Source organism: Sinocyclocheilus rhinocerous, unplaced genomic scaffold (genome assembly GCF_001515625.1).
Source record: "Sinocyclocheilus rhinocerous isolate Xijiao unplaced genomic scaffold, SAMN03320098_v1.1 scaffold723, whole genome shotgun sequence".
NCBI lineage: Eukaryota > Metazoa > Chordata > Actinopteri > Cypriniformes > Cyprinidae > Sinocyclocheilus > Sinocyclocheilus rhinocerous.
Window position 1 is genome coordinate 457,083 of NW_015655571.1, and position 15,992 is coordinate 473,074.

A 15,992-nucleotide genomic window follows, 5' to 3' on the forward strand; every position below is an offset into this window, starting at 1 on the left:
CAGGAGGTGGTCTGGACCGCATTCCAGACAAAACTGGACAAGTGTAAATGCATCTGGTTGTTAAAAACGTATGTAAATTTTACTCCTCCCAAAATGTTAAAATAATAAAGAGCATTTTTAGGCTATGATATGTTATAGTAAGATATGACAGCACTAATGCAACATGCATCATCACGGATGAGTAGCGGAGTATCTCTTCAGCAAGCCGATGCGAAAACTGCCACAAATGAGACTGAAAGTACGTTGCAGATGCTTAACACACAATCATCTTCATTAAAAGTAGCGAGACTTAACGATCTTACTACTGCTGTTGCCATGCTTTCTCCTGTTGCAGTCTTTGATCTTGAAATTAGCTGATGATGAATAAATGCAGCGCATATCGGTTGCTTTCATTGTCGTGAAATCTGTTAAATTTGCATATACCGTATTGGCCCGAATATAAGACGACCGTGTTTTTTCAGATGTATTTCCAAGAAAAAAACATTGTCTTATATTCGGGTCAATACGGTAGTACGGGAACTGAAGATCGGATATATCCATTTTGCGAAGACACATTTATGGCCAAGTGTAAATGGAACAGTTTTAAAAAATCCGATAGATATCCAAACAGAGAAAATGCATGAAGTGACCAGGTGTAAACAGGCCCTCAGATAAGAACGAAAGATTGAACTGAATTAAGCTGGTTAATGACATTATTTTCTGCCTTTATAATTGAGTTTCATCACTAATTAACTTTACAATTAACTAATCTAACAATAATGACACTTGTAATATTGACGTTTATCTTTTAAATTTGTGAATGTAAAAAGTTTCAAAGATGAATTTCATATTCATATTCTTGCGACAAACCAAAATTGAATTATACTGAATTATAGCAAAGCAGATGGTCACATATACAGCGGTTAAAATGTAGAAGAGTCTATCTAGAGGAGAAGAATGCAAAAGGTCATGAAGGTGGATGATCAGATTTGGGTCACTTTCGGCTGCGGTGAGAACGTAGCTTCAATTTCACACAGATACGCATTTTCTGGTGCCATTTTAAACTACTGAGCCATTTAAAACGCTTTCCACACGAAGAACACAAATGTGGTTTCACATCTGCATGACTTTTCAGGTGTATCTGTAAGTGTGATGGCAAAAGAAATGTTTTCTTACACTGATCACAATTAAACTCCGGACTTCCTCCGGAGCGATCGTGCTCATGATTTTTCAAACTGCTCCTTTTTCTAAGCCTCTTTCTACTCGCAGAGCACTGCCGTTTCTTTCCAGAATGTGTTTGCAAATGACGTTTCAGGTCTCTTTTATATGTGAAGCTCTTCTTACACTGAAGACACGTGAACGGTTTCTCTCCAGTGTGAAGCCTCGTGTGAATCTGAAGGGTTACTTTCTGACTGAAACTCTTTCCACAGTGAGTGCAGGTGAAGGGTTTCTCTCCAGTGTGGATTCTCATGTGAACCGTAAATTTTCCTTTAAATCTGAAACTCTTTCCACAGTCATGGCACTTGAAAGATTTTCGAGAATGAATTTTTTCATGCCAGCCAAGGTGTCTCTTGTCTGGGAATGTCTCTCCACACTGATGACAATTATACTCTTTTGAGTGAATCCTCATGTGGTAAGTAAGGTTTGTTTCACGTGCATAACACTTTCCACACTGAGCACACACAAAAGGCTTCTCTCCTGTGTGAGTTGCCATGTGAATCTTAAGATTTCCGTTTTGTGTGAAGCTCTTCTCACACAGTTTGCAGTTGAAGGGCTTCTCTCCTGTGTGATTTCTCGTGTGGGCATTAAGGGTTGATTTACTTGAGAAGCTCTTCCCACAAAATTTGCAGATGTGAGGACTCTCTCCAGTGTGACTTTTCATGTGTGAATCAAGGGTTGTTTTATGTCTGAAACACTTTCCACACTGATCACATGGAAATGGCTTCTCTCCAGAGTGAACGACCATGTGAATCTTAAGAGATCCGTTGCGGGAGAAGCTCTTCCCACACAGTTTGCAGGTAAAAGGCCTCTCTCCAGTGTGAATTCTCATGTGGGTATCAAAGTGTGCTTTATATGTGAAGCTATTCCCACACACATTGCAGGTAAAAGGATTCTCTCCAGTGTGAAGTCTCGTATGATTTTTGAGGTTTCCTTTACAACTGAAACTCTCTCCACACCGATTACATGTAAAACCGCTCTGTCCTGAGTATTCTTTCTTCGTGTGGTAATCAAAGGACACTTTATGTATGAAACTCATTCCACACTGATCACATGTGAATGGCTTCTCTCCAGTGTGACGTTTCATGTGGGATTCAAAGCTTTGTTTATGTGCTAAACATGCTCCACACTGTTGGCATATGAAAGGCTTCATTCCAGTGTGACTATTCATGTGGCGTTTAAGGTTTTCTTTACGTGGGAATCTCTTTCCACACACTTGGCATTTGAAAGGCTTCTCTCCAGTGTGAATGATCATGTGCATTTGAAGGTTATATTTTTGTTTTAAACTCTTTCCACATAGATGGCAGGTGATGCGACTGTTAGATTCGGTCTTCTGAACTTTGTTTGGTGATGAAGATGCTTCAGACTGCATAGATGTTTCCACAGTCATCAAGTCAAGTCTCTCATATTGATCTTTCTCTTCTATCGTTGTCAGTTTTTGCCTCTCTTCTTTCAGCGCCATCAGGTCTAAAGTGAAAAAAGACAAACACAGATTAGTGGCACTTTAATGGCTTAAAGCAACAGACATCAAAACCAAGATAAAACATTTTCCAACAAAACTGGGATATTATAGACCAGTCACTCCTGGTCTTAGGGACCCACCGCTCCGCTCATTTTATGTCTCCATTTTGACACCTGATTTCAGATCACCAGCTCATTAGGTGAGAGCTCCATGAACTCAGTGTATCAGATAAGGGAAACATACAAAATGTGCAGAGCGGTGGGTCCCCAGGACTAGGATTAAAAACCACTGTTATAGACCAATCCTGAATCTGCCATTCATGTTTAAAATTTTATTTAAATTTGTCAATAAGCACTAGCGTAGTCTAGGTCTTTAATCTATCCGACTAATACTTGATACTAGTATGTAATGTGAAATGTCTATTTGTTTACACAAACACAAGTATGGAGTGCATCAGGGCTCAGTATTAGGTCCTCTGCTTTTCTCCTAGTATATGCTGACCATGAGGGACATTATCATTAGAGCTCACAATATTATGCCAAAAATATTTTTTTTACATTTTGTGACAAAACTGCACAACTGTCCAAATGAGTTCAGATTATTACTGAATTTGTGTAATCTATGATGAAAATAATCAATAAATTTTATTGTTGATTTTTCATTTATCCTTTATTTAATCAATTGAGATTTCATAATCTCTTTCAGGGATATCTGGTCACAGCACACAAAGTTTCACAAAAAAAACAGTGGGCAAGCACCAAATAAATGTACAGTCTTTCATTGTGGGTGACATAAAGGAGGACCCTGCTTCTATCAATCCAGTCTCCCCAGAAAGTCCAGTCCATTACTGCCCTTCCAGAACCCCTTGGCCTTAGTCCACTGACCCCAGTCTAGTAGTCTCTTGCCCCTTTTCCACCAGGGCAGTTCAATCTCTGGTTCGGAGCCAGAGCCTAATTTAAAATCGGTTCTTTGTCTTTCGACACCCAAAGCACCAGCTTGGTACCAGGAAAAGTGGTTCATAAAGTAACACCAAAACATTGCTGGTCTATAAGTAAGAACCGCTTGCATCAGGGGCTGGGTTACCGTGATCAACAAGACGAATAGAAACTTTTGACCGGGCTTTTTATGAAATAGCAGCTAAATACGAACATGTTGGATTTGCGGTGTTTGGACGACAATGTAGGTTAGCAAAGCCATTGTTGATATTAGGCTTGTTTGGGATGTGTCAGCGATGCGTGGACTAGCTGGCGTGTGGCGTCAAAGTACCGTGAGAGCAATTCTTAAGCTTAAAGAGTCGTCTGCTTTCCAATAGCTCTTGCGGTGCTTTGGTGTCGTGTGCCGGTCGGTCTGCACAGCGCCGATGCATCTTGAGCAAGCCTGGTGTGTTTGTGTTTGGCGCTGTCACACTAGTGTTGCTAGGAAAGATGAGACGTCTAAGACCTAGTTCTGTGGTGGCTCTCTAGCCCGTGGAAAAGCATCAGTTGAACCAAATCTGAATCGGCAATAGCACTAGCTCTGAACTAGCACCCGGTTTCCTGCTGGTGGAAAAGGGACCTCTGTGTTCCCAGAGCTCCCAAATCCAGTGGTCACGAAGCTAGCACTCATGAATCTACACACTCTAGAATGGACCACCCCCCTGCTTCATCTCCACTGGTCTTGCCCAGCCTCATGGCTTTTTTATCGCTGCTGGTACCACCCAGTCTTTCGTCTCTGCTGGTTCTGCTCAGCATCTTGATTTCTGTTGCCCAGCAATGGGAAGTCTTTCAAAGCCCCATCATCCTTCCATCCAGCTCCCCGGCTCCTCCCTTACACTGGCTACACCCAGCTTCCCGGTCATGAGCTCAGCCTACGTGCTCGGATTCCTTGGCTCCACCTTGATCTGTACACCCATCAACTCCACCTTGATCTGTACACCCATGGATTTTGTGTTGCTGTCAATTTGCAGGCTCTTTTGAACGATAGGCCGCACGAATTTGTCAATCCTCCTGCTTGCTATTTGAGGAATAAACCCAGCACTCCGATTGGTCGAATTCCTTTTCTTTTGTTGTTGCTTGATTTGAGTACCACGCGTGGACTGAGGCGTCACCAAGTTTATGTGTAGAGTGACAAAACCTACCAGAAACGGGGCCTGAAGTGAACTCGGGGCAAATCGATCAACCCCAACCTCAGCGAGGCGCGTCATTTGACATTACTGCTTCCAGCGAGCATAGTGTGGACCTAACGTACGTCAAACTTAAAAACATTAACATTAAGTTTTCAAAACGAACGGCAGCATTTTGTTTAGTTTTTTTATGTTTTTTGCTATAATTGATACAAAAACACAAAACGCTCTCTTTGTGTCGTGGCAACATCATGTGGGCAACATGTGAACGCGACGTGTGATTGGAACTCGTTAAAGTTGGAAGTGGAACAATTCAACTAGAATGTTCTCAACATCCGACTTTCGCCCTGTCCACACGGAGACGCATTCAGCTGTATATGTAAAAATTATATATTATATCAACGTTTTGTTCAGACAGATCCGGCTTTTTTGGAGCGTGAAACCACTATTTTTTTTAACCGGGCCCCAGAGTGGATAAATCTGAAAACTACACCTTTGCATTTTCGTGTGTACAGCCAATCCGTATAATTTGTGAAACGATGATGTCAATAACAGACTACATACTTACGTTTGTTCTGCAGAAGCTACTGAGCCTATTAGCTTTTAGTGATGTGTCGTTCATGAACGAGAGCCGATTCTTTGTAGCGAACAAGAAGAGCCGACTCCCGTCGAGAAGAGCCGACTCTTCAACTGGAGCCTTCTATTTTAGGCCAATTTAGCAATTGTGAATGGTCTGTGTGTTGGTAAGCAATTTTTTTATTTAGTGTTATAAAAAATGTTGCAATTTGTTGCAACATCGGTCCCCTCAGAGAGAGTCTTCTCAAAAACAAAACAAATAATCACAGAGGGGAGAAATCGCATCAGCACATCCAAGCTGAGGCATCTGATATTTCTGAATGCCAACCTGCCCTTAAGACTAAAGTGTTATTATTAAAGTTTATTAAAATGTTAAATAATAGTATGTGTATTTTTTTTGTAACGAAAAAAAAAAAAGCATAAAAATAAGGCTTTTATGAAAGCACTGAATAAAAAAAATTGCTAACCAACACACAAACCATTCACAATTGCTACATTGGGCTAAAATAGAAGGCTCAGAGTGATACTAAATAAAGAGCCATTTGGGAGCCGTAAGAGCCGGCTCTTCTAAGGGAGCCGAGCCAAAAGAGCCGAACTTCCCATCACTATTAGCTTTACTAGCTTTTCTTGTTGTTGTGTTGGGTTTGTATACAACACACAAGTCTTCTCCGTTTTTAGTGTATCGCTGTGGCAGAATTACAGCGCCACATACTGGTCTGGCATGTATACTACATTGTTTTGAGTCGGTTTCATGTGTACGCAGATATTTCTTGAGTAGGGATGTGCAACAGCGATCGAGTACTCGGCCGTGACAGCGATGATCGATCATGAAAAAAAATGATTGGTTATAGCAGCACTTTGGGCGGGCACCCTGAGCTCAGATTGTTTAGCTGGCCACAGCATGTTAGCTACATACTTATCTGATTAATATAATATAGGATGCGTTGGGATATTAAAATTAATTAACATGCTGAACGCACTGCATATTTCCAGTGTTTAGTTTCATGCTCAAATGCAATGCCTGATATTGACGGAGTTGAGATGATCATATTGCTTTTAGATGTTTCTTTTTAAAAAAATACTGACATTATAATAATGCTGCAGTGCTTTTTTCGTCATATTTGTTCAACAGTAGGTATACTTCAATTAAAATAGTTTTCGTATGCATTGAAATCGCGCAGGCGATTTCAGAAATCACTTGATAATGTAGAGGAAAATATAGCACAAATCTGCCTTAAACATTAATGCCATAAGCATTATAACGGGAACTTTATAAAATGTGAAATTTATAGTAAATTCTGTTTGCTTTCCTTGCCTGTGTTTCAGCGCGCTGTCATAAAAGCCCATCACGACAGGAGCTCTTTGCATCCTTTTGTGCAGAAACAAGTTATAATGTTACGTCTATGTTATATATCCAAGTTATCTGATTAATATCAAAGGATGTGTCATAAACAGGCTTTAGTTTATTGGCATAAAGTCACTCTTCAGCTTCACCTCAGGCAGCTATTCCTATGCTTCTTCATACTTTAATTAAAATAGTTTTTGTATGCATTGAAATCGCGCAGGCGATTTCAGAAATCACTTGATAATGTAGAGGAAAATATAGCACAAATCTGCCTTAAACAATGTCATAAGCATTATAACGGGAACTTTATAAATATTAAATTTATAGTAAATTCTGTTTGCTTTCCTTGCCTGTGTTTCAGCGCGCTGTCATAAAAGCCCATCACGACAGGAGCTCTTTGCATCCTTTTGTGCAGAAACAAGTTATAATGTTACGTCTATGTTATATATCCAAGTTATCTGATTAATATCAAAGGATGTGTCATAAACAGGCTTTAGTTTATTGGCATAAAGTCACTCTTCAGCTTCACCTCAGGCAGCTATTCCTATGCTTCTTTTTTTTAATAACATTGCTGCATCATAATCATAATCTAACAGTGTTCTAATCACGCGTTCATGTTTTTATTTTTGAAACCTATCGATGATCAAAATAAGAAATTGCCAAATATGCCCATCCCTATTCATGAGACAAAACCATGTTTACAGAAGAATGAGGGGAAAAAAGATCGGATATGGAAAGCTCTGGCTTTGTGTGGATGAGACAAAGTCTCGAATACAACATTAAAGCAGTGCTGTCTCTTTAAAATCTGTTGCACGTGGATCTGACACAAATCCAATTTTCTCCTTGTTCTTTACGGTCATTTAGGACGTCTTAGCTCTTTTAAGATTTATGAAGTCACTTGCCAAAAACAGTCATTTTGACATTTTGTCTGGTCAGCACGAGGACCCACTCCTTGTCAAATAAAACAACTTCAATTAGGACACTCGTATGACATTCTTCAGAAATATCATTCATTTCAGTAGAGATGGATATTTTAATGAGGATCAGATGAGTGAGTTCAGCTTTGAGAATGAAAACCAACCTGTTTGTTCCTCAGTATCTTCAGGTTTCAGACTGAATGTTTCTTCAATCCTTATGTCTTCACTCTCCTCTTTAATAAACGCCATCGTTATTATAGTGCGTCACGTGGATCTCAGTCGCTTCAGCAGGAGTTTTTCTGTGTGTTTGGACACTTTGTCCTGTTTAAGATGAGAATAATTAAGAAAACCAATAATAAATGCAAACTAAATCTCTGGGTGTGTCTCAATCTGCTCCCTAGTTACTGCACTGCTGTAGTGAGCCAGACTAAGAGTTAATGGCCTTAAATCACCTAATTAAACAAAAAACATCAGCATGTTTTGCATTTGGTATTAGATTAGGGTTGCCAACCTTTCCGTATGATACAGAATTGCCTCGTATTTAAGGCATCAAAGAAGCGTTTATGAAAGCCATATGAAATGCAGTTTTTCCCATATTTGCAGTAATACACCATACCCAACAAACACAGAACGGTCCCCTATGGTTCCCTTTTGGTTATTTTTGGGAACCAAATAAAAATCATTCTAGGAACCTTCCCTGCAGGTTATTTTTAGTTGTATTTTCATAACCATGTAAGCTAATTAAAATGTTGCACATGTTAGATTACTCTAGAGCTGAAATGTGAAATTTTCATAAACAGAATTTCATCTCTGAAATAAGCATTTAATACAATTTAAAAATGTAAGCAGCCAAAACACATCATAATGGTCAGAAAAATCCAATTTTATAGCTATAATATTAAGCCAAGGTTAAGCGTAGTGTGAAAAGCCTATCATAAACAAGGTAACGTCCCTTATTTTCCTTTTCTGAAGTTGGCAACCCTAATAATGTTGTTATTGTTATTATTATCTGCACATGTAATACTTACTATATTTAATAGATTACGTTTTCACGAAAAAAAATTGCTATTTGGTCGTCATTGCGTTTGTTGTGTTTGCGCTACGATTCACTGAATCATTTTGGGAAGCAAGTTAGCCTAGCTGTTTTGTTTCATAAAGCTATGTTTCTCTCATCAGCACTTGCCAGTGAGTATAAACTGATTCACTACATAGGGAGCAAAATGAGACGCAGCTTTTGTTACTCGTGCGAGTGCGGTTTACTCATAAAAATACCGTTTATTTATTAATGTTAGATAAAGTATCACATCGTTTACTTCATCCATAATGAAACAATTTTACGTTGTTTGTAAAACTATGAAATTTCATTAACGTTTTGCATTCATTTAAACGCTTTCAAATGCTTAAAAAAAACACCACAAACCTTTCTTCAGGCCGAATCTCAACTGACGCAGGAGAGCGGCGCAGTCTTGTGACGTCACACCACAACACCAAAATAAAAGTCCTGTCATCACGCTGCTGTCTAAACTACAAAACAAAATGCACATTTAAATGCCAGAGGATTTCAGAGTTGACTTATTGGTGAAATACATAAACAACTGTTGTCCAATGGTGTGTTGAAAATATTAAGAACTACAAATGAAAGAAGATGAGATTCTGTCTTAAAGACAGAACTTTAATGTGTTTCCCAATGGAAAAATACTATAGTAATTTATAGTAAATACTATTGTGTTTTTGAACCTTACTATAGTAAAGTACTTGAATTAATTTGTTGTGGTAATTCTATAGTTGCTGTGGTAATATGACAACTATAGTAATATAAACAAATTACTTTACCCAATACTGTACTAAGTTTTCTACAAATAGGGGTATATCATACTACAATACAACACCGTTTACTGTAGTAAAAACTGATACTACAGTATTTATTACAGTTTATCAGTTCACTATAAAGTATGCTGTAGCATTAATTAACAAAGTGTTGTAAATACTATAATATATACAGTATAATACACTATACTATAGTATGGTTCAAAAACACTATAGTATTAGAAACCATTTATACTAGTATTAGAATGCAAACAGTGGGATTTACAAGTGAAAATATATAATCTCAGTGTGAATTAAAGGGTTTCTATACACACACACACACATTTCTATTATTTGATGATTATACTATAATGTGGTATTGTTGATAGCATTCTGACACGTTGTGTTTAGGCAGATTTTGTTTAGTGGCTCTGGATCGATCGACACAAAACCAGTTAGTTAACCCAACAATAAATGTATGTGTTGTCTCAGAAGTAATTATTGTTTCATTTTATTTGCCAGCTGCATATGAAAACACGAGCAGTTAAAAACATGGATAGTCGTAGTCTTAGAAACTGAAAGTGAAAAGGGTGAGTTCTTTAATTGCTTCCTTTCCCGATGAGTTACAGAGCAGTGGAGCTGCAGTGAATAAAAAGCCACAAAAGCTCAGTTTGGTTGAGTATTTAAAAGATATTGTCAGTGAGTTACAAGGATTTTAAGCAAAGGATTGGTTATCAAGGTTATACAGTGCTTCTTTAAGGTCGCCACTGTTCCCTTTCGATTCGGTCACTCTACATTGCTATGGGAATTACCCTTTCCTCCAAATACTACTGAAGCCTTATTGAATCACGCCAGTGAAACTGGCCAATGGCGTGAGCTTCTGATGCGAATCTGTCAGGGTCAGGTGACAAGCCCGCGCCGGCTCCTCACCCCCCTGCTGCAGGTCCCCTTCCAGTGTGCTCCATGACCGCTGTTCTCCGCCCCTCCCCCATCGCTCAAGATGTGGTGTCCTTCGGTGCCATGGAGGGCGCTGAAGAGGAGGATGATGGGTCTTCTGCCTGGGTCGCACCCATGCAGAGGTGGCGCTTGGGGGGTCGGACTGCCCCCACTGCGGAGATATGAGCCTCTGGACTCTCAAGCTCCGTGTGGCCATCTTCCAAGGCGAAGTGGGCGCCTCCTGCCGAGCCGGCCAGAAGTCATCTGGACGAGTGGTACCTCCAGTCGGATCGCGGCCGAAAGGACACCCTGCAGAGGCACCTCTTTTTCCCTGAGGTGCACGATGAGATAATGAAGTCGTGGAACGCGCCGCTCACCAGTCAAGTGCATAACCCGGGATCCTCCCTCCTGTCTTCTGTGGACGGCGCTGACCAAGTGAGATATGTTAAACTCCCCCCCATGGAAGAAGCCGTCGCTGCCCATTTCTGTCCTTCAGCCGCGCCGAACTGGAGAGTGAGAAACAATGCGTCTCTCCCCTCTAAACCTTGCCGCTCCACTGCAAACTTCGCCGGCAAGGCTTTCTCCGCGGCGGGCCAAGCAGCTTCAGCACTGTACGTGATGGCGATACTCCAGGTGTATCAGGCCAAGCTGCTCAAGTCTCTGGATGAGGACGGGCCAGACCCTGAAGTGTTCAAAGAGCTCCGACGCGCCACGGATCTGGCCCTCAGAGCGACGAAGGTGACAGCTCGAACGATCGGCCGCAACATGGGGAATCTTGTGGTGCTAGATCGTCACCTGTGGCTTACTCTGACCGAGTTAAAGGACTCGGAAAAAACGCTGATGGCCACAAGTCGTGCGTCTTCTGCCTGGGTCGCGCCCACGCAGAGGCGGCGCTTGGGGGGTCGGACTGCCCCCACTGCGGAGATATGAGCCTCCGGACTCTCAAGCTCCGTGTGGCCATCGTCCAAGGCGATGAACTCGCCCAACTAGCCCTGCCGCGCTCTTCCTCTGCAGCCTCTTTCGAGCCAAGGAGGAAAGTGGCGCGAGCTTCTGATGCGGATCTGTCAGGGTCAGGTCCCCTTCCAGTGCGCTCCATGACCGCTGTTCTCCGCGTCTCCCCCATCGCTCAAGATGTGGTGTCCTTCGGTGCCATGGAGGGCGCTGAAGAGGAGGATGATGCCATTTCGGTGGCAGCGTCTGCGAGATAGGAGTGGTCTAACAGCCCGCTGGATTACACTGCGCCCCACGGCAGCGTCGCGGGGGACCTCCATCATAGTGATGTCGAGCTCCCCCTAGCGTCCTGTCCAAGGCAGTTGATGAGCTCGGTTTGGAGTGGGCGCCTCCTGCCGAGCCGGCCAGAAGTCATCTGGACGAGTGGTACCTCCAGTCGGATCGCGGCCGAAAGGACACCCTGCAGAGGCACCTCCTTTTCCCCTCAGAGCGACGAAGGTGACAGCTCGAACGATCGGCCGCAACATGGGGAATCTTGTGGTGCTAGATCGTCACCTGTGGCTTACTCTGACCGAGTTAAAGGACTCGGAAAAAACGGCCCTTCTGGACGCTCCCGTGAATCCCTCAGGTCTCTTCGGAGCAGCGGTAAAGACGTTCACGGAGCGCTTCGTTGAAGCGCAGAAACATTTGAAGGCTATTAACCACTTCCTGCCAAAGTGCACTGGCGCGAACCCACCTGCGCACCCAGCGCCGAAGACGAGCCACTGAAAAAGTCTGCTCGCTCTGCTGTGTGTGTTCACCACGCCCCCCTGCCTGTTGCGGGCGGCGAGAGCAAAAGTCATGTTTGTGTTTTGACTGTTCCACTATGCAGTGCAATATAGTCGAAAAACATACAAAACTCACCTCAATATCGAAGCAATTCCCCTCCACTCACTCTCACACTCGTGTGGTATTAAACTCCCCGCCCCCCAACGACGAGTTATCCCTCACGGTGTGCAGTCCGCCTCACCCGCTGTCACAGTTCACAGAAGCGTATCAGAGTGGGTTATGAAATCAATAAAGAACGGCTACACGCTTCAATTCTTCCGCAGGCCACCCCGTTTCAACGGTGTGTAAATGTCCACTGTATGGGAGCAGAATGCCTCAGTTCTGCGAGAGGAATACACAACCTCCTCGCAAAACACGCTGTAGAGACAGTGCCCCTAGCAGATCGCGAGAGCGGCTTCTACAGTCGCTATTTTCTGGTACCAAAGACGGCGGACTCCGCCCAATCTTGGACCTGAGACGGCTGAATCGCGAAGTGCTAGTTCAAAATGATTACGCTGAGACAAATCCTCTCACACATCAGACCGAGAGATTGGTTTATCTCTGTGGATTTAATGGATGCTTATTTTCACATTCAGGCAGCCCCTCGAGATTTACATTCGAGGGGATAGCGTACCAATTCACGGTCCTACCCTTCGGTTTATCCCTGGCCCCTCGTACGTTTATGAAATGCATGGATGCCGCTCTCTCTCCTCTGAAGCAGAGCGGAATGCGCATCCCGAACTATCTCGACGATTGACTAGTCTTAGCCCAATCAGATAGCGCGCTGCTCACCGACAAGCTCAGACTCCTCCCTCATCTTCAGAGCTTAGGGCTGACTGTGAGTATGCGAGCGTGTCTGTCGGAGAAGCGCTCACAAAAACTGATCAGCTCTCTCGCAGTCTTCAAGTTAGGGCACTCTCCCCCGCTGAAATGCTTTCAGAGGACACTCGGCCAGATGGCTGCCGCCTCGACAGTGTGCAAACTAGGGCTCCTACATATGCGACCGCTTCAGCTCTGGCTAAAGGGCTGGGTGCCACAGAGCGCATGGCGCACGGGTACCTTGCACATCAAAGTGCATCACTGCAGGTGACTGCTGGGATGCGCTGACCCCTTGGCGCAATATGACTGTATCGCCGGGGTGTTCTTATTGGCCAAGTGATCAGGAGAAAGACAACAGATGCATCGAGCACGGGCTGGGGAGCCGTATGCGAGCCGTATGCTGCTGCGGCTGGCGAGAGACCTTCTTCTGTGGGCAGATCGACACCTCCTCTCCATCCGGGCAGTACATGTCCCCGGACGCCTGAATTACGCCGTGGATTTACTGTCGAGGGGCGGGGTAATCCACGGGGAGTGGAGATTACACCCTTTGTCAGTCAATATGATTTGGAGTGTATTCGGCAAGGCGGAGGTGGATCTCTTCACTCACTGCCCGCTGTTTTATTCACTGACACTCTCCCCTGGGAGTGGATGCACTAGCTCACAGCTGGCCGAAAGTACGCAAGTATGCTTTTCCTCCAATGAAACTTCTGCCTCGCGTGCTTTGCAAAATCAGAGAGGAAAGGTAATCTGTTCTGTTAGTGGCACCAAAATAGCCCAATCAGCCGTGGTTCCCAGAATTGGTGGAGATGCTGGTAGCCCCCCCCCCCGTGGACTATCCCACTGAAGAGAGACCTCCTCTCTCAAGCACAGTTAACATATATAGCATCCAAATCCAGAGTCATGGAGCCTTAAGCGAGTTGGTGACCTGCAGGCGCTGTCAGTTGACGACTCGTGTATTGAGTTCGGGCCAGGTGATTGCAGACTCAACTTAAAGCCTAGGAAGGGTTATGTGCCTAAAATGCTTTCGACTCCATTTAAAGCGCAGGTCACATCACTGCTTGCCGTCCCGAAACACTGGCCGGGCCGGAGCCGCTTAATACACTTTTGCTGTGCCCTGTACGTGCGGTGCACATTTATCCCGAGCGCTGTAGACAGTTCAGGCTCTCGGACCAGCTATTTGTATGCTTTGGAGGGCGCACAAAAGGCCTGCCTGTGTCCAAGCAAAGGCTGTCACACTGGATCGTCGACGCAATTGCTTTGGCTTATGGCTCTAAGGGCGTGAAATATCCTATAGGAGTTCGGACCCACTCAACCTGTGGACTCGCGTCCTCGTGGGCCTGGGCAAATGGCATATCTATTCAGGACATTTGCATGGCGGCAGGCTGCATGGTTTCGACTAAGTCCTGTAGACCTGAGCTGTTTAACAAGAGCGCCAATATCATTGCCACTCTCATTACGGAGTTGAGCCAGGCTCCATCGCTGTGACACGTCGGGATTTTATACGTTCCCGTAGCAATGTAGAGTGACCGAATCAAAAGGAAACGCTCTCGGTTACTCATGTAACCTCGGTACCCTGAGATGAGGGAACGAGACATTGCTCTTATTGCCATGTCACCTAGCTCAGGATCATAGAATGCCAAGTTGCTTCAGTCAAGATTCTGAATAGATGACGTACAAGCGCTGCTTTATATAGAGTGGGAGCCCCTCATATTTCGCGCGCTTGAACGCCATTGGCCAGTTTCACTGGCGTGATTCAATAAGGCTTCAGTAGTATTTGGAGGAAAAGGTAATTCCCATAGCAATGTCTCGTTCCCTCATCTCAGGCAACCGAGGTTACGTGAGTAACCGAGAGCGTTATCTGTGATGCTCCAGCAGGAGCTTTCATTAACCCTCATCCGTCCGTCGGGTCATTTTGACTCAAAACTCATTTAAGATTTTTTTTAAATCGAGCGTTGATTGTTATGGTATGATACTTTGTTACATTTGTCACATTTGAACCGGGAATACATGAAAAATAATTCTAGTGAATTCAAGCAGTTTAAGTGGGTGCTATAAAAAAAAAGTATCAAAAGTGTCCCTCGCTGTTTTTTTTTCATCTTTGCAAGTCAATTATTGTCTGCAAATCTTCACGGCTTTGCGCACACATTACTTGTGTCATTTGTGACAAATTTCAGTGGATTGTTTGGTCCTGAATTTCTTACTTAACCAAATAATCCTCAAATGGAAATCCAGATATTAGGTCCAGATTTTCTGTGCATTTGAACATCCTTTGAAAGATGGGTTAACATTGTAAGCTGAAAAAGATGACAAAAACCCCGTATTATCCACTAGTCACAATTAAAGTGCTTTAAGTACAAAATTAGTTGTTCTTGTTCCAATTTAGCAGACTTTAAGTATATTGAAAGTGCAATTGCAGGATAATTTAAGTACATAAATACATAAATGTATTTGTAGTATAAATGTATTTCAAATACATTTTAGTATATTGATTTTCACTAGGGTAGCGCCAACTTTTGATAAACATTAGTTTTTCCAACAGTCAACAGTAGCCAGGGAAGCTCACAGGACAGATTCTACAAAGTGATCTTTAACAGACATCTTGCAGACGTACGTGTGCTATCTGGGTATACGACCCAAAACGAGTGATAATCCACAAGCTTGCAAGTAAATGTGGAAAGGTAAATCCACAAAAAGGAAACTCCACAATCCAGGTGGGTTTGGTAGCTGTTCATGGCCACTTTGTTTGGCATGCTGCTCTCTTTATACAGTTCATGCTTCCTGTCACGTGACTGGTCACATGACAGGCCAACCATGCATTTCTTAAAGACACATACACACTATAAATATTAAGAGAAATAAAAATGGGTGTGAGGAATAAAATGACTTAAAGGAGTCCTATTATGCTCTTTTACAAAGTCTTGATTTTGTTTTTGGGGTGTACTAGAACAGGCTCTCATAGTAGGTTGTTCGAAAAACACATTATTTTTCACATATTTTACATTATTGCAACACCTCTCTCCCCAGTCTGGCATGAACGGCTCGAATAGTTCCTGTATCAAATGAAGGCCTGCCTTC

General features: G+C 43.1%; 1 protein-coding gene across 1 annotated transcript; it reads right to left on the reverse strand.

The window, feature by feature from the left end:
- Positions 1-446: 446 nt before the first annotated feature.
- LOC107718505 (gastrula zinc finger protein XlCGF57.1-like) lies at positions 447-9,081 on the reverse strand. The gene is made up of 3 exons (XM_016525606.1): positions 9,019-9,081; positions 7,763-7,919; positions 447-2,664 (listed from the first exon to the last, which is right to left on the reverse strand). Exons 2-3 carry the CDS (start codon positions 7,845-7,847, stop codon positions 974-976), a joined length of 1,776 nt encoding a protein of 591 aa, XP_016381092.1. The 5' UTR covers positions 7,848-7,919; positions 9,019-9,081; the 3' UTR covers positions 447-973.
- Positions 9,082-15,992: the final 6,911 nt, after the last annotated feature.